The 19,275-nt window shown below is 40.4% G+C and overlaps 2 protein-coding genes across 2 annotated transcripts; one reads left to right on the plus strand and one right to left on the minus strand.

The window, feature by feature from the left end:
* Positions 1-469: 469 nt before the first annotated feature.
* Positions 470-2,284, minus strand: XTH10 (xyloglucan endotransglucosylase/hydrolase 10). The gene is made up of 4 exons (XM_090002173.1): positions 2,107-2,284; positions 1,587-1,687; positions 1,289-1,482; positions 470-872 (listed from the first exon to the last, which is right to left on the minus strand). The coding sequence occupies exons 1-4, from the start codon at positions 2,282-2,284 to the stop codon at positions 470-472; spliced, it is 876 nt and encodes a 291-aa protein (XP_089858299.1).
* Positions 2,285-9,379: 7,095 nt separating this feature from the next.
* On the plus strand, positions 9,380-11,190 carry NFS1 (nitrogen fixation S (NIFS)-like 1). Its single transcript, XM_089998578.1, has one exon. It carries the CDS (start codon positions 9,448-9,450, stop codon positions 10,807-10,809), a length of 1,362 nt encoding a protein of 453 aa, XP_089854704.1. The 5' UTR covers positions 9,380-9,447; the 3' UTR covers positions 10,810-11,190.
* The last annotated feature ends 8,085 nt before the right edge of the window (positions 11,191-19,275 follow it).

The following is a 19,275-nucleotide window of genomic DNA, read 5'->3' on the forward strand; positions in this document are numbered from 1 at the left end:
TTCGAAAGTGAGATCTCATTTGCACAGCACCCCACAAGCAACGCAAACATGTGAAAGTTGAATCACAAGTTGGGAATCACAGCAGTGATTCTTTACCTAAGAAAATTGGTCACAAGCGTGAACTTGTTACCAGGAATCATAGGCTGAAAAATCACAGCTGTGACCAAAACAAACGAAGCATTAGGTCCCCCCCCCTACTTTCAGCTCCCTTTCATTTTTCTTTACCGATCGACAAAACCTGAATTAGGTGCACTAGTCTGGAAGCTCTTCATTTTTTCTTTATTGATCAGCAACAACATCAAATATCCATCCTTCCAATTGTACAAGTTACATATATGCAAACCTTACAAGATGCAACAAATTTTAAAAAGCCCAAAAGAAAAAAGAGAGAGAAAAAAAAAGGCCCCTTGCCTGCTGCAGAAGACAGATGATAATAAGCATCATAAATTAAAAAACTGGAGTGAATTAATTAGTACTTTGGAAGGAAGCATTCTCTGGGCATGCTATTGTTGAATCGCAGGGTGTCACGGCAGTAGTCATAGATGAGATGGTGTGTCCTGGCCCATTTGAGCAAGCCCCTCTGCCTAGGCGTGAGTGTGGTGTAAGTAGGCTTGTTCCACCAATTAGTGGTGCTTGCACCCCTGCAAAACCTTGCGTTGCCTCTCCATATGCAGGCATCTATCTTGTAATTCCTGAACGATGCAATGAATGGTCCTTTGGACCAATCCACCTTGTCTTGACCCCCCCGTGTTGCCCAGCTGTCACCGTTCCATAGGCTTATTTTGAGTCCCATGGGCTGCCATCTAGGGTAAGGAACACCCTTGTCTGCATGGTTTCTATATACTCTGATGGGTACCCAATCCACCATAAATCTGAAAAAGAGAAAGAGAATTAGTAACAGAAGCTTACATGTTTGGGAACCTTGAATTGGAGGGGTGTTGTGGTTTTCCCAACAGCCTCTGTTGTTTGGGAGTACTGGTGTTGCTAAAACACTGCATTGGAGATGGATTGGTAACCCCAACACCACATTTTTGACACCATTCACACTAATGTTGTTAGCAACTCCATCCCCAACACCACATTTTGACAATACCACATCATTTCGGTGAACCATATTTTAGCAACTCCATCCCCAACACCACATTTTGACAATACCACATCATTTCGGTGAACGATATTTTAGCAACACGGGAAGAATGTTTCCATCCCAAATTAAGAAACCTTGATAGCGCTGCACATGGAACTTCAAAACACAGAATATAATGTGAAGACCAAGTAATCAACTTACACAATTTGATGAAGGTTCCACAGAATAGAATATGTATGGAAATCTGCTGTTGGGTCAAACCATAAATATATCCTCTCCTCTCTATTGTCGAACCCGTCAGCAAAAACATTTGTTTGGAGGATGTATGGTTGTCCACTAACATTGCCCAAGAACTCAAGGTCCAGCTCGTCTCTGTTAGGCTGATCAGAAGTCAACTGCAATGCAGCCAGGATGAGTAACATCAACGACCAAATAAACCATCACATTCAAATAACTTCCATGATCAAGTACCATAGGACCTAAGATTGGAAGCACTAACATAGTATGCCACAACCGTGCCCGCAGAATCTCCAGGAATCAATTTTATCTGCATGTCAATCTGCCCAAACAAGAACATGGAGTTTGATGCAAACGCAGAGCCTGAAATGAATCCGTTTAACAGTTCATTGGTTGAACATAAAATTAAATGCATATAAAATAACTCTGGTACAAGATCATATACAGATAAAGAATCATGTGGATTGAAGCCGTTTGTGCCAATCAACAAGACTAGGGTTAACATCAGACCACGGGTACCTAATACCTAGTCCGTAATGAACATTAAAGACTTGCCTGGTTGAACTCAACACTCATAAGGTTAGCTTGGGGCCATGTGTAAAGTCAACAAGGAACTTGACCACCAGGGTTAAGTTTCTGTAGACTCGGTCTCTACTGTCCAAGTCGTAGTGAGACCCAACAATAGATGAAAAATGCTATCTGGCAAGCCAGAAATTGAACCAGAGTATACTGGATGGATGGATGGAGTGGGTCATCCCTAAAACCTTGTTTATGGAACGTACCTGATTGTTGGTCAAGCCTCAAACTTCTCTCGTGCCCGTCACTAGAGGTATTCACATGATCAGGAGCCCATGTGATATAGAAATCTTTATTGAAATCGCCAACAGAAGCCGATGCGTGAATAGCCAAATTGATGAAAAACAAGACAAAGACTGCAAAATTTCCGCAACTCCCAGACATGGTTTCAGCTCCTCAGAGAAACCCAATTGAGATTTCTCAGCCTTGAAGAAAACCCATAAAATATAAACAAGAGATACAGAGGCCATTTCGAAATGAAGAGTAGGGAGGAAGAAAGGAAGGTTTGCGGCTGCAGACATATCTTGAGGGACGAAAGGAAGTCGTATCTTTGGTTAGCACTAAAAGACATTAATTTATTCTGCCTTTTTACCAACTTTTGGAGGGATACCAATCTCAAGATGAGTGAAGGGAAAGAAAAACATGACGAAAAGTGAGAGGCTGGTTTTAATTAAGATCTTCCTTGTAGTTTTGCAAGGAATAACTTAGTCTCTCCAGCCTGCCTTTCTCCGGCCCTGAAGTATTGATTCCATCTAAAACCAAGGTAAGACGATTGGTTGTAACGGGAGCCTGATTTGGCAGTTGCACTCACCAGTGAGGAGGAAGACAGATGGAGAAATTGGCCTCATATATACAAGTACTATAGTCCATAGAAATTTATCATGTGGGAAAATTTGACCAATTCAATTAGTATATATGTGCAATCAAAACCACCCATCATGAGTTGGCACCATGTTCGAGTAAGAGTTTCCTCCAAAACAAGGCTTGGAAACATTGGATGAGAATTGATTGATCCCTAAGTTGGCTAGGGACTCAAGCAGTTGCTTATGTAGTAAAGAGCTTTAAGAGGTGACGAGACATCACTCCAAAAACAAACATGAACAAGAGATATATATAACCAACCAAACAGCTATGAAAGTCATCGGATGAAAATGCACCTAACCGAGAGCAATCGGACCCCTTCAAAAGTACACTTGCGCGATAACAAATGTCTGCCTGAATTCTGTGGTGCAACACAATTAGGGGTGTCAACGGGTAGGGTTTGGTTTGGACTCAGGTGGAACCAGACAGGGACCAGACCTGGGTCTAATCGGGTCTAGTATAAGAGAAACCATACCCAGACCAGATAAGAACTGCATGAACCACACCCGGACCATACCCGGTAAAATAATACCTTTTATTAATTTTACATTGAAAATTTTGTGGGTCTTAATCGGAATTAGGTCCGGGCATGGATCTGGTATAACATTTCACAAATTATACCGGGTCCATGTATTAAGAGAACCTTTGGGTCCGGACCTGAGTCTTAATCAGGTCTTCTAATTTGTCACCATACTCGGACCCTATAGGGTTTGGTCCGGGTAAACCCAACCCGTTGACACCCCTAAGCACAATGAAATTAGTAAGAGAATCACTGACGATGTGATTGTTCCTCTCTAGCCACCATGCAGATCGTAGCCACTATATCCACAAGAAACAAGCAGGACTACTTTCGGGTGTTCTTAAACTTGGCCGGGACAAGCAGTAGGTCACGGAAGCAAGACTCGTCTCTAATACCAATATTTGAACCCAGCCACGCTAACTTAACCAACCTTGGAAAGAAAGGGAAATACCAAAACAAATGTTTTTCAGTCGATAGCACATCAGATATCTACAAGCAAGGACATAAAACTTTGCATGTTATTTAGCGTAGCCACCTTGTTTGAGTGATGCAAGCCAAGAGAAGATTTTAGCGTGCGTAGTGAGAGTTCATGCTCAGGTCACTACTGTGCTCCATATCACTGTCGCCTGGAAGTGCTCAACATGAGCCTTTTGCTCATGCTAAAATCGTGGCCGACCATTATAAGTTTCGGATGAATGCCATGTGGCACTTACCGTTTCCGTTAAGCGTTAAGTTTCGGTCCAATTTTTCAATGAAAAAGTTTATTAAACAAAAAAAGGTATATGAAACCCCCAAAAGACGCCTGCCTTTGGAGTTCTTCTCTCGTCTTTGGTGGTCTTCTCTCGCTGTTGTGGAGGTGGAAACGTGCAGCCCCCCTCCCTCTCTCTCTCTCTGGTGTGGAGGTGGCGACGCACAGAGACGTTGGAAGCCCTATGTCTTCTGGTCTCTCTCGTTTCTCGTTCTCTTCTCTCTCTGGTGTGGAGGTGGAAACCCTCTATCGCTGGAAGCCCTCTGTTTGTGCGGGCTACTTGTTGACATTGTTATTTTGTTTGTTTTTCTTGATTGGGAACAGAGTGAAACTTTTCTTTTAATAATTTCTGCAGATATCGTTAATGGGGTTGGCAGATATTTCAAGCTTTCGACTAAGGTTGAATATAGGGGTTATAGTTCTTTAGATGATGCTACAACTATACCTCCTCATAAGACCAGACAGGCTGAAATCCTTCTTCTTGAGAGAAACATTGAAGTATTTATTCCTACTATTTGGAGACAATGATGTCCTACCTTTGGATAAGTTTGTTTTTAATACAGAAGCTCACCCTTTTCCTATCAACTGAGTTTGTACTTATTATACCTCAAAAATTCAATGCATTTTAGTTAACTTGAGTGACTCGGATTCTGATTGTGGATAACATGTGGGATTCTTCTTCACGTGCTCCTGGAGTCCTGAACGTTGTTGTTGTGAGTTGTGTATAACAGATAGAATGGCTATATTAGATCACCAGAAGGATTGTTTCGCACATGTTTGCAGTTGCAGGGCTTAGAAAGTTTTTCAGCCATTCATTTTTTTCATTTATCATTGAAGGTTGTATTTGCTCTTTCTATTCTTGCAGTAGCAATAGATTTTTGTGTAACATTTTTTTTTCATTTGAAGAGATTTGTAAGGGCTATCAGCCTACACTTCAGTGAACAATTTATGTTAATTAAATTTGTATTCTATGACAAGGAAGATGAATGAAAATAAATACTTCACTATAACTTTTTGATTTACACAAATTATGTCTTGCTTCCTAATTTGTTTTGGAAATGAGTTATTTACTCATCAGTACTTAGATGTGTGTCTTCCATTACACCTCCATACCGTGACATTCCAAACTTAACTAGTCCACCTGGTACCTTGTTAGTTCGTGTTCTTCCTCAAGGAAAAACAGGTGATCTCCATCTCTAACAACACTGATATCATCTACTTCTGCATTTTCTCCATTGACCACTTTTGTGGGATGGTGTCCTATGAACTTTTGACCTGCAGTTATAGGCGATATAAGTGATGAATGAATACAGAGAACATAATTTTTTTTTTACTTATTTTGTTTTAGTTATAACAGTTTGTTCCATGCATTTCTTGTTTAATTTTTTTGAATATTTGTTCGTCTGGTTATTCACATATTTAAGAGATTATTTTTATTAGTGACCATCTAGTGAGAATTTTCTTGTTTTCCATTTCAAACATTTGGCGCAAACTCTGAGACATACCACCAATTTCAAGAAGCTCTTCCAAAGTGTTCGACAGGTTTATTAGTTTTCCGTGCTAAGCTCTTGGTGTGTTGGTCTTCACTGCATGTATTGTAACCCTTTTCTTGCAAAAACTTGAGGCTTCCCTGTCAATGGGATTGTTGCTATTGTTTGGAGTTGAATGTCTTTCTACCATGATCACTGAATTGCCATGGCAAGAGCTTCCTCTTCCATCTTGTTTTTTATCAATTACTATGCCTTCCATTCTCTTTTCCCCTGTGAGGTGTGTGCTAGGCTGGCTTTGGTTTAGATTCTCATACTTCTTTAGCAGAGTGTAGATGTCTTTGTGCCCTTGTTGGTTGGCCAACATTATTGGTGTTGTTCCTTTGGCGTCTGGTTTGTTCACATCTGCTCCACACTCTAGCAAAAGCTTCACCATTTCAGTCTTCTTGGTAAGAACTGCAATATGGAGTGCAGTTCTTCCTTGGGCATCTGTTGGGTCTATATTGGCTCCATGTTTGATAAGGTCATAGTTGTTGTTCTGGTCACCTTTCTTTGTTGCGAAACACATGATCATTCCAATATGCTTTGTGTCTATAGCTGAAGCGCTCCTCCCATAAGTATTTGTTTCAAATTCTGTACCTGATAAGCAACTGCCACTGGTCACAGAATCCCCTCTATTTTTACATTCTCTCAAAAATGTAAGAAGAATTTCTTGGCAAGAAGAATTATGTCAATTTGCAAGAAAAATAATATAGGTATGGTATTAATGATAGTGGGAGAACCCAATGAATTAAAGTTGTTATTGGATTTTGGATCGTGAGTTTTGGTTGGTTCAGTAGTTTAATTCATTTAAAAGGGTTTTATTTATTTTGTTTTCTCTGTTTCATCTTCCAGATTGATGAAAATGTGCAGAGGGAGATCATTAATCACAGATCATTGTGGCATCCAAACATTATTAGGTTTAAGGAGGTAAAAGTTCTTTCAATTAAATTTAGATGGAAATCCTAGAAGAGTAGTGCATATGTACTCGAGCATTTGAAGAAATTTTAAAAGACTTTCATTATAGAGACTTAAAGCATCATTTCATGTATTTATGTTCATTATAAAGACTTAAAGCATCATTTCAACTTACCTTTGATGGGTCAGCAACCAAATATTGGGGATGGTTTAAGTCTCTATAATGAAACATGAAATGATGCTTTAAACCATCCCGAATATTTGGTTGCATTACCATCATTCAGGGCTCCGGGAGCATGTGAAGAAGAATCCCACATGTTATCCACAATAAAAAATCTGAGTCACTCAAGTTAGCTAAAATGCATCGAATTCTTGAGGTATAATAAGTACAAACATCACGGTTGTTTCACCGTCCAGTTGACAAGAAAAGGGTGAGCTTCTCTATTAAAAACAAACTTATCCAAAGGTAGGACATCATTGTCCCCAAATAGTAGGAATAGATACTTCAATGTCTCTCCCAATAAGAAGGTTTCCATCTTGTCTCTCTTACGAGGAGGTATAGTTGTCGCATCATCTAAAGAACTATGACCCCCGTATTCAACCTTCGTATATTTTTTCAAAAGCTTGAAATATCTGCCAACCCCATTCACGATATCTTCTGAAATTGTTAAAAGGATAAAGTTTCACTCACAAAGTGTTCTCCAACAAGAAAATCAGACCAAATAACAATGTAAACAAGTAGCCTGCACAAACAGAGAGCTTCCAGCGAGAGAGGGTTTCCACCTCTACACCGATGACAGAGGGCTTCCAGCGTCTCTGCGTGTCTCCACCTCCACACAAGAGAGAGAGAGAGAGAGAGAGAGAGAGAGAGAGAGAGAGAGAGAGAGCATATGTTTTAAGCTGGATCAAAGTCACCATGACTTGGTTTATACCTAGTCAAATCATACATATTTCTACAACTAGAGAGGCATGGGTTGCACTTGAGTGTGCGTATGTTTTTCAGTCAAGCCTCTAAATAATGCAGTTGAAAAAGGAGATTTAAGATGTCGTCAAATGTGACATGTCCATAGTTGGTTATTTAAACCATGTTAAATTCTTAATTGATTCTTTTCAAGCTGTGGATTGACCAGTTTAAAAAAGAAGACTTGGTGATGTGCTCAATGGGCTCTCGCATGAGTACGAGAGATTTGTCACCACAATCACCACCTTGAAGAGCCTTTCCATGTTCTATAAAATTTTTGATATGATGTTAAATTAGGAGAAACACATCCAGCTTATGAATTAGAGGTTTGCAGCTAGTGAGACTCCAACCACTCCAATTTTTTCCCAACAAAGTCGTGGTAGAGGTGGTGGCTTCCCTAGAGAGGATCGAGGCGGCCATGGTAGAGGTGGTTGAATCCGTGTGCATTTTCAGGGCAGTGGTAACAATCAGGTGAACCACTCACCACATAATAACCAAGGTGATAATCAAAGTGTTATTTGTCAGTTTTGTTGGCAAAAAAATCACACAGCCAAGTTGAGACATATTAAAAACTTTCATGGTAGCATTGAACAAGAATTTGAGAGACCCAAATTGATATCCTGACACAGGAGCCACCATCACATGATGTCATTCCAAGCTTTCATGCATAATGAAGTTGAGAATCAAGGCTCGAACAATGTTGTGGTTGACAATTGAGCAAGTGTGCCAATGTTTAATACAGACAATATGGTCTTGACTTCTATGGTAAGTTGTTTTCTTTAAAGAATGTCTTGCATGTCCCACATATAAAAAAAATATCTTTTTGTTTCTATGTTAAAGATTTGAAGAACGAAACAATGCTCTTAAGAGGGAGCAAGAATAGTTGTATATATGCCTGCCTGATTAGTGACAGGAAAGCAAAACTCTTTTGAAAAGTGGCAGTGTCGTCTTAGACAGGTGAATAATAATATTTTGAGATTTATGCAAAAAAAACATAATTTAGTATTTGATGATAAACTTATGTTTGACATTTGTTCTTGGATGGTTGTTAAAGCTCATAAGTTGTCACTTGAAAAATCTACATTTCATTCTAATGCTCCATTTAAAAGTTATGCATCCAGACTTGTGCGACCTGCCCTGTCTTTGTCTCCTAAGGGATATCGTTATTATTTGCTTCTTGTTGGTAGGGATTGATTTGGGAATGCCTTATAAGATAAGGATGATTTTGAAAGAAAAAAAAACTATAATAAATCGAACCATACATCAGATTTTAATTAGTTTTCATTCTGATATCATGCTCGGACCTATATCGATTTATACACAAGCAGCATGGCTTTATATCAACTCATTGATAATTAAGTCGCAGGCTCCATTTGATCCCAAGAGTTGAAAGAGTTAATAATTCCTAAGGCTTTGCCTTTGTTTGCACTTGTGCACACTCTCGCGCACATCACTAGTATTGTAATTAAAAGCATGCTATCTTGAAAATAAGAAACATTTTTATATAACATCACGATTTTATCAATTTTAAGAATCACAATAAATTTTCAAAATACCAGTAGCTATTAAAATCAATGGGAATTGACCAATTTGCAAACAACGATTGGGGACTGAAATGAGGGTCCCCTAAAATCAACAGATTTTTTTTTGTTTGTCGAATTGGTCCAAATCCAACCAATTTCTCACACCTTGTGACTGGAAAACTGTGCTTGGGTGAAAAAATGGTCTATCGGATTCCAAACAAACTTCTTTCTGTTTTTGTCTTTTAAATTGAAAGCAAAAAAGTACATTTTTGAATATTTTCTTTAAACGGCGGTATAATCGAGCTGGTTTTATGAACTCATCCAGGCGGTCATGCACCACAAAGCCGAAAAGGTAAAAAACGACACGGAGGAAAACCCTCGACCTCTTGTGCAGCACACCGCCTTCATCTGCTCGTAGAAAAAGTAAAGGGAGTCCTCTCAAGTATCATCCCCCCCCCCACCACCACCACACCACACGCAACCTCACTAGATGATGAAGCGGAGCCTCGTGCTCGCCGCCGTAAGGCTCGCCGGACGATCCCACTGGCCGATGTCGACCGCCGCGACGGCCGTCGAGCCGTCGCCCAACTCCGACGCAGCAGAGGAGGGCGGGGGAATCTCGATGAAGGGCGTGCGGATCGCGGGGCGGCCGCTGTACCTGGACATGCAGGCGACGTCGCCGGTGGACCCGCGGGTGCTGGACGCGATGCTGCCCTTCTTCACCGGTCGCTTCGGCAACCCCCATTCCCGCACTCACCTCTACGGCTGGGAGTCGGACGAGGCCGTCGAGCGCGCCAGGGAGCAGGTCGCTTCCCTTGTGGGCGCCAACCCCAAGGAGATCTTCTTCACCTCCGGCGCCACCGAGTCCAACAACATCTCCGTCAAGGGCCTCATGCGCTTCTACCGCGACAAGAAGCGGCACGTCGTCACCACCCAGACCGAGCACAAGTGCGTCCTCGACTCCTGCCGCCACCTCCAGCAGGAAGGCTTCCACGCCACCTACCTCCCCGTCGGCTCCGACGGCCTCCTCGACCTCGACCGCCTCCGCGATGCCATCCGCCCCGACACCGGCCTCGTCTCCGTCATGGCCGTCAACAACGAGATCGGTGTCGTCCAGCCCATCTCCGAAATCGGCCGCATCTGCCGGGAGAAGGGCGTCCCCTTTCACACGGACGCCGCCCAGGCCCTCGGCAAGGTCCCCATCGACGTCGACCGGATGAACATCTCCCTCATGTCCCTCAGCGGCCACAAGGTCTACGGCCCCAAGGGCGTCGGCGCCCTCTACCTCCGCCGCCGCCCGAGGGTCCGCGTCGAGCCGCAGATGAACGGCGGCGGCCAGGAGCGCGGGATCAGGAGCGGCACCGTCCCGACGCCCCTCGTCGTTGGGTTCGGGGCAGCCTGTGAGATCTCCGCGAAGGAGATGGAGTACGACTCCAGGAAGATCGAGGCCCTGCAGAAGCGGCTTCTCGACGGTATCAGGGCGAGGCTCGACGGTGTGGTGGTGAACGGCAGCGTCGAGCACCGGTACGCCGGGAACCTGAACCTGTCGTTCGCGTACGTGGAGGGGGAGAGCCTGCTCATGGGGCTCAAGGAGGTGGCCGTCTCGAGCGGGAGCGCCTGCACCAGCGCGAGCCTGGAGCCGTCCTATGTGCTGCGGGCGCTCGGCGTCGAGGAGGACATGGCTCACACCTCCATCAGGTTCGGGATCGGGAGGTTCACGACGGAAGCGGAGATCGACCGGGCAATCGAGCTCACGGTGAAGCAGGTCGAGAAGCTGAGGGAGATGAGCCCGCTCTACGAGATGGTCAAGGAAGGGATCGACCTCAAAAGCATCCAATGGGCGCAGCATTGAGTTGGGATCTTGAATTGTTGGGAGTTTGCTAACGACGGAACATGATGGTAGGGAAACTGTTGTTTGAATCAGCGTGATTGATCTATCGATGGTGCGGGCTCCCCATGATTGCCAGTGAGGAGGATGAACACGGTTATTTGGTTTACACCACCTGACCCATGTTTGTAAGTGATTCCCATCTTCTATAGTTGAAATTGTGGATGTTTGAAGCGGTTCCTTTCCTTCTTGTTACTTGGCTTGTGATACTTTTTCTTGTGGCTTACGTCTTTAGAGCTAATAATATAAGATGGTTAGTGGATGGAGAACTATCTTGCTGTTGTACCTATTTTTCTTCCCCCCATCTTATAATGTACAATTTTCTTTTGCTTTAAATAGTTTTTCTGTAGCAGGTTTTGTATATAGACTTTAAGGAATCGGTAGTGGTTGAATATGGAATGTTGCTTTCCTTTTCCTGGGTATTTAATGTATATAAACAACATATTTGAAGCAAAATCATTGGTGTGGTTGCTTTCGTCCTTTTTTTTCTGTTTTATTCTTTTCGTAGTAGGCATCGTGTTTATGTTAGATATTTCGAACTAAGTGGTTACTACTTCAATGAGGAGATTTACTCTTCGGTGAGCTCTTCTTTTTCTTGTGACTTCCTCAACTGTTTGAGTGTTAATCCAATCTTCAATTGTTTGTAAGATGTTTTTTTGTCTTTCAACTGAAACATCATATTTCCATAATTCAAGAAAATAATAAGCAGGGGTTAGATGTTGCCTGTGTCACATGTATTCACACGGAAAGACAAATTGAACAGAGTAAAGAATTGGAGTCTGATAGTACTCAAGTTTCATATGCTTGCATTGGTTAGAAACTCAGTGCATATGGTTCTCTTTTAAGAAAAGTTTGATGGAATGATGGCGCAAGCCTACCATATTCTTTCTACTTCCCCTACTTGAAATAAATCTTTATGGCATCTGACAGGAACTGTTCATGAAACACATATGCTAGTTCCTTGTGGCAAACAGTGTGCATGTAACAGAATATGCATCCATCTCAAGCTCAAGTTTGGTATCTTTGGGATATGAGTTTGGGAAGGGCTATTGGCTTTTTTTTTTTTTTTGAATGTCTGCTATAGATCGAAAACCTTAACCATCAGTTGTTTGACATGTGCTTAATCATGCGTTTATACTATGTTGTTCTGCAAGCTCTCCTTCTATTGCCTGCGTGAATGCAAGACTGTTATTTCTTAATGCTTCATTGAGAATGTCTTTGGTACTTAAGTGATAATTTTCTGCTACATGTTTGATGGTAACTATATGGAGAAAATTAGAAATAGGTGTATATTTTGTTTAAGGCTTATTTGAACAAAACTGAACATGAAAGTTTAAAAATGTTGTGCTTTCTGGTAATGCAGAAAGTAGGAACTGATCCAGCTCTTGATGGGATTAAATTTATGCCCACTTCCTGCTAATGCTATTACTTGCCTTTTGGTTGTAGTATGTAGTTCAAAGTGACTGTGGCTCTGTTGCATAACTGCATGCATGGGAGTGCTGGAACTCGAAGAGATTTGTTTTCATCCATCAGCCACATTTTTCTTTTTGCCTGATTTCTGTGTTAAAGGATTACTCTTCGTTCCAAACACTATGATCTTTTCCTTAGGATTATAACTATGAGTTTCCTTAGGATTATAACTATGAGTGGTGAACTCAAGATACATGCCAGTGAAAAAGTCTGTTAAGTAACCTTATGATGGAAGATGAACTATAGTTTGAGTTATCATATGATGGATATAAAGTAGATCTGCAATACATTCATTCTAAGTGACATGATGGGAATTTTGGGGTAACATTAAGGTTTAGAACGAACACCACTTGTTCGATATTAGTCATACTTTGGTGGGCAGACTGATTCACAAACAAGTGTAATAATTTGGGAGGTGGACAAACATCGTATGTTGGACATTCATCCCATCAATATAAATATTTTTGGAGGGAGGCATTAGCAACACTGAGCATGAGTGATTATAAAGGTAATTGGAGATAAATGTGTTAAGTAATTATGTCAAAACAGCTTAAGTCGAGAACTTTCTTATTCTTTGGCTAGGTGTCAAAATATTGAGTTGTTTAATTGATAATTCAGTTCTTGGCATCTATCAACATGATGCAATTATGTGAGGCCCAGTCAGTCTTGTGGTTAGGCCTACTATGCTTCACTTAGTTTATGGAAAATAGACAAACCTTGCTTAGGCCAGCTAGCCAACCAACCAGGTTTTTAGTTGTGCTTTTGGCATTGTATTTGATGATGACAATCTTCATTATTTTCTTCTTCTTGATTGTCAGCATCATCATCATATTGCTATTATCAGTGTTATTGTTACAGGCCAACCGTTGGAGTATTCCTGTCTCTAGATAGTGTCTCTTGCATAATGGCCTCTTGCAGGACATGTTTTTTTGATGAGAAAAGGGGCTCAAGTAAGAGGAACTGGCCTCTTTGCTCATCAGGGGTCGAAGATAGGATTTTCAAGTGGTGGTTAGTGAGAATTTGAGTTTTATATTATGGGACATTGATGGTCCTATTGATTGGTTGTGTCTGTTCAAAATGTCCCACCCACATCTTGATGAAAACTTGTCCTATTTAAGTAGTGCCTTTTTAAAGAGAATTTTAGTATCTACTCTTCCCTACAAGGATGGAAGGATTAAACTACACATTCATTTCTTGTGAAATGAAATGGGCTTCTGCAGTGAAGCGGTATGTTTATGCGACCATCTAGTTTTTTATCCCAGTTTTTCTCTCCAGTGGAGAATGTGAGACTTTTTTAAACTCTTGTAAGCGAATGCCACTGATTTGTTTTTGCCTCAACTTTCCATGTGAAAAGCTCTCCAAGAGCTTGTGAATAGACCAGTGTTATTAAAAACGCGCCTCAAGGCGCAAAAAGCATGCCTCACCTCAAGGCGACGGGCTTTGTGCCTTGAGGCACAGGTATAAAGCGCAAATGCCCCAAGGCATGCGTCTCATACACCTTGAGGCGCACGCCTCAAGGTGAGGCGTATACGTCTCAGATTTTTGGTCAAATGAGGGTCAAAGCCCTCATTTTGACCCTCATTTGACCAAAATTTAGGTTTTAATAACAGAGCCCCCGACCCTAATGTTATATTTTCTGAGAAACACACAGTTGGGGGCCCTGTTATTTTTTGAAAAACGGAGAGCCGAGGAGACGAGTTAGGAGGAGACAAGTTCGAGGAACAAAAATTTGTTTGGGTGTATTAGGGTTTGTTGCTGGAGAGAAAGGAGGAGACGAGTTCGTTCATTTGAAACACGCAGTTTGTACATTTTGGGTAAGTTTCACTTTTTCCCCATTCTTGTTCTCAGTTTGTATTTTCTGTTTCTTCTTTGACTTATCTTTCCATCTTTTGGACAAAGCATTGGTTCTCAAAATAGATTTTTCATCTTTGATTTGCAAAGGATGAATGGACTGAAGCCCTCTATCAAAAATCTCCTATATAGATTGTGATCTGCTGGTCATCTTTTTAGGTTTCTTTAAGGTGGGATAAATGCCCTACTTCTTTTGAGTGTTGATTATGAGACTTTGTTACTACAGCTTCGAGAATCCTCTTAGGTTTTTAACATTAATTATTTTTTGTTTGATTTATTCTAGTTTATTAGCTTAAATTACTTAAATTAGGATTTTTTTTTCTTTTGGTTTACTACGGCGGACCTTTCGTCCAGACCCTTTTCTCAAGGGTGCTTCTCATAACAGAAAAAAACTTAGTGGGTTTATCGGCTGGTCATCATCCTAAATCAATTCCTAATGGTTTTTATCTCTTTTAGTAGTCAGTTGAGCACGTTATTATGATGACAAAAAAAAAGATTTAAAAGTTGCCAGTCATTGAATTGATTTGGCAAGCCATGCACAACTTGCTACATTCGGTTGAGGAAGAAAAAAAATCAGAAGATATGTTGAATCCATTAATGGTGCTCTGCGTCAAACACCAAAAACCACAAGATTAAACACATGTACAACTTGACAAGCATTACAAAGCCTGATTTAAGTAGCACCAAAATTGAATACATGTCATCCAATCAACCAAAATAATTAATCATAACTGGATTAATGTTACTTTTATATGTTAATCTCATATTTTTTCTTATTTATTTGAGATTTTTTTATTTCTTGTTAGTTGTTGCTTTATCAATAAAGCAATTTTTATTTATTTATAATTTTAGATATTTTTTAGTCTTTTTTATTTTTCAATTTTTTTTTTAGGCTTACGCCTCGCCCCAAATTTTGGTGGAGCGCCTCGCTACGCCTCAACGTTTTTCACAACACTGGAATAGACTCTTCATCCAATGATTTTTTAATATGCTGCTATTTTTTCATTGAATTTCAGTTGTGTTTTGAGGATATATGGTCTCATCCAACTTCTCCCACTTCAACTTGCAGGGCAAGGATTCATATAGACATATGTAGACCAATGTTATATGTATCATACCTTATCGTAAGATACATATCGTTATTATGAGAAATGTTGATACGATACACACTTGTATCATGATACAAATGTGTATCATATTTGTATCGTACAATACGGAGTGTATAGTACGATACATGGTCGATGCACTTAAAAAAGGGGTGAATCGTAATTTTCAGTTTTGAGTTTGAAAGACCTCTTGAGGTTCAACTCTCTCATTTGTGTAGAAGTTATTGGAGAGGTATCCACACATCCTGGGACTCATAAAAGCGATTTGGGGGTCGTTCCGTGCTCAAGGGAGAAGGATTTTGCAGTTTGTTCAAGTAAGAGTGCATTTCCACAATTTTTTCACTCAAGGAAGTTGGTTTAGGTAAAACATCTTTATTATGAGTAAAATTACAAAGCTACCCTCCAAAAAAATTCTGCCTCGAGGGCGTTGTCCCTGCAAACTCCCGCCAACTTACTGCAAAGTTGGATCCGCGAAAATTAGAGATTTATATCAAGGTAGAAATTAGGCTCCACACCTCCAACAAAGATGACATCAAATGATCCGACATGGCAATGGGATACTCAAGTAATGAGTGGAAAATGATTGAAAATCAAGTGCAATGTTAGAGCATCGATATTGGGATCGATTCTCTAACAGTTCTATCGATGCCCTAACAGTTCTCTCGGAAATCGTGAAGGGACTGGGCCCTCATTGATGCACTCATGACGATCGAGAAACTGCGGATGCCACGATTGATGGGAGAAACATGTTGCCGACGATTAGAGGCGGTGGGTTTAATCAAGGGGAGATCCTCAATCTCAATGATTGTACCCTAGAAAAACTTGAAAGGAGAAAGTGATTAAACATGATCTCAGAGAGGGAAGTTCCCCCAAAAACGTCCAAGATGCTTCTTTTTGGGGCTAAGTGCCCCTTAAATAGTCCTGGGGCGGATCGGGTCCAGTATTGATCTGATCTAATACAAACCAAAGCAAATAAAGATTGGTTCAAGATGAATCCAAACCAAAGTAACAAGTCCAAAACTCAACCAAATATCCGATTCGGATACACACGGGTCCAAACGATAAGAAATGGATCTGATCGATCCAAACCAAAAAATAATGGGATCTAGTGCGGTCTGTAACAATTCCCCACCCCTGAAAGACCGCATTGTCCTCAATACCGGAATTTTGGGTAACGTTGTAGCAATTCGTCCTCAACCTCCTTAGTCGCCTCGTCCCCTCCGCTCCTGGTCCTTGAATCAATACCTCCATCACGAGTAGGTTGTCTACTCATCTGCTCCTCTTTCCAAGTTTGCGTCATGGTTGCGGCTGAGCGGCGACCTCCAAGTCGAGAACGCCCTTGATAACTAGAGGCATTAGCTGTGACATGTCCAATATAAATACCCATCTCGTTCGGTGCACCAACGATGAACCCAACCAGGATGCCACTTTTCAGGTTTCTTGCCACCTCTATCAAATATCTTCAATTGTCTACAACCTGTGAAGCTGCATATCTGCCCTTTTGATTTTGGTTTATGGATAGATAGATCAGACCCTCCTTCATACATTATTGATACCGCTTCTCTAGGTAAACACCTTACCTGATGGCTGCCCTTACCTTCAATAACGCAAAATACCACCTGTTGATCACCCCTTCGATTGAGGATATCAATATGCACATCAAGTAACCCTCCCAACTTTGAGCATGCCTCATTAGGATCAACCGAAAGGTGTTCATTGCTAATGGCTAGTTCAGCCTCCTCCTTAAATTGGTGAGGAGTTTCGTTGCTCTGATACCAATGTTAGGGCGATGATCTTAGGATTGGTCCCTAACAGTTTTTTTTTTTTAAATCGTGAAGGACTTGGACCCTCATTAATGCGCTCGTTTGTAATGAAATATGCCGAAATACAAAACAAAGGCCTCTAAGGGCTTTCAAGATTATAAACACAAAGTGCACATGCACATACACAAGTCCAAATCAAATCCAATAAAGGTAGATGAAACCTTATAATGAATATAGTGCAGTCATATGCACAACAAGATGTCAATTGATGCAATCATATGCATGGTCAATATAGGCAAGTCTACTATGAGACAACAAAGACATACAACATTAAAGAGGGCCAAAACATATATAAAGATTTTCAAAGAACCATATAGGAAACCAAGAGCATACACAAGTACAACTAATCATGGATACTCATAAAAAGATCAACATTCATGTACATGTAATAATCTTAATAACTTAAAGCCACGTATCCTATACACGATCTATGAAGAATCACATATGATATGTATAAGAACACATTTAAGCGTATATGCAAGTGATATATTACTCTAATGCAGGATATATATATGAAAAGTAACATATGATACGTCGCATAATTATCCATCCACAAGGGATGATCACAAGGGCCACAAACGGACCAACAATAACATAGCTACTTTTAATAATTTTAAGAACATTCATAAAAGTGAGTAACTCCCATAAGAAGAATTTATGCTCAATACCTTATGCACAAGGATCATGTATCAATAAAAAAAATATTTATTCAACTTTCAAAAATAACAAAGTATCTATGATCACTAAGATTCTAACCACACAATTTTTTTTTAGTATTTCATAAAATATTTTATGCTTCACATAATAATACTTGTGAATGACATACCAAACCATTTTAAATAAAAATTTTAAATTATTTTAAAGTATTTCAGCATTTTTCAAAAATAAAAAAATTTCAATATAACAATAAATACGAACATGATTTGACATTTATAACCATGAAGTGTTCCAATAAAGCATCTAAATGCCAACAACACATGCTTAAGAATACTAGATCATATAAATACATATAAAACAAATTCAAAAATTTAAGATTCAATCTAGATCTCATAAAAGCATACACGTATGCCATTTTACAAGATCAAACAAATTTTATAAACCTTGAAAAAAACATTTAAAGACTTAGTTTTTAACAAAAATAACCAATAACTTTTCAAAGATAAAAAAATGAGTGTTTTTTCATGAATAATGCATGAGATAGATAACTCAAGTAACAATGAAGATTTAAGATACATATTGGGTCAAGATTTTCCTTGAATTCAAACCACACAACGATCACGAACCTTCACGAAGCACGAACTTGAACCAAAGAATCTCAAGACCCAAAAGGCAAAATGCTAAGAAAGATTTTTTGGCTCTTATACTATGTAATGAAATATGCGGAAATACAAAACAAGGGCCTCTAGGGGCTTACAAGATCATAAACACAAAGTGCACATACACATCCACAAGTCCAACTAAGGGACAATACAAGAGCACAAAGACACTACACAAGCACTAAGTGCATTAAAGACAACAAAGAATTTAAAAGAGGAACATAAGAACATAAAAATATATATTTTATTGAGCATGAATGCTTAAGAGAAGCATTAAATAACAAGAGGGGGGTTCACCCCTATTTATACACAAGAGTTAGTCTTAAATAGAGCTATTGGATTGTTCCAACAGCTCTGTTGTCAACTCTATGTTGACTAGTCTAAAAAGAACCCAAGAGCTCTATTTGGTCTTTGACCAAATAAACCCTGTAAAAACCGAAAAAGACAAAAAGAACTAAATAAAGTAAAAGTACTAATGTATACCTAATGGATAACCCAAAGTTACCGGAAGTGCCTAGGTGTATGGGGAAGCACACTTCTCCGATACGCGCTTCGGAAGCGCGAAATGTCGCGCTTCCGAAATGCGTGGGGAAGCGTCCCCCTTTTTTGGGAAGCGCTCTTCCCCCATGCTTCCCCCTCGCTTCCCCATTTTTTTCGCTTCCCCCTCGCTTTCGGTTCGCTTCCTAGGTTGCCTCCGGTTCGCTTCCGAGATGGTTCGTAATTTTCTTCTATGTGGTCCCACGCTTCCCCGCTTCCTAAATTTTTGAAAGTGCCTTGCTTCCCGCTCCTGCTTCCTCGACTGGTAACTCTGGGATAACCTATTATAATAATTGAAATGACCAAGAAGAAACTATACATTTGACA

This window comes from Nuphar pumila, chromosome 3, assembly GCF_984573655.1.
Source record: "Nuphar pumila chromosome 3, dmNupPumi1.hap1.1, whole genome shotgun sequence".
Classification (NCBI taxonomy): Eukaryota; Viridiplantae; Streptophyta; class Magnoliopsida; order Nymphaeales; family Nymphaeaceae; genus Nuphar; species Nuphar pumila.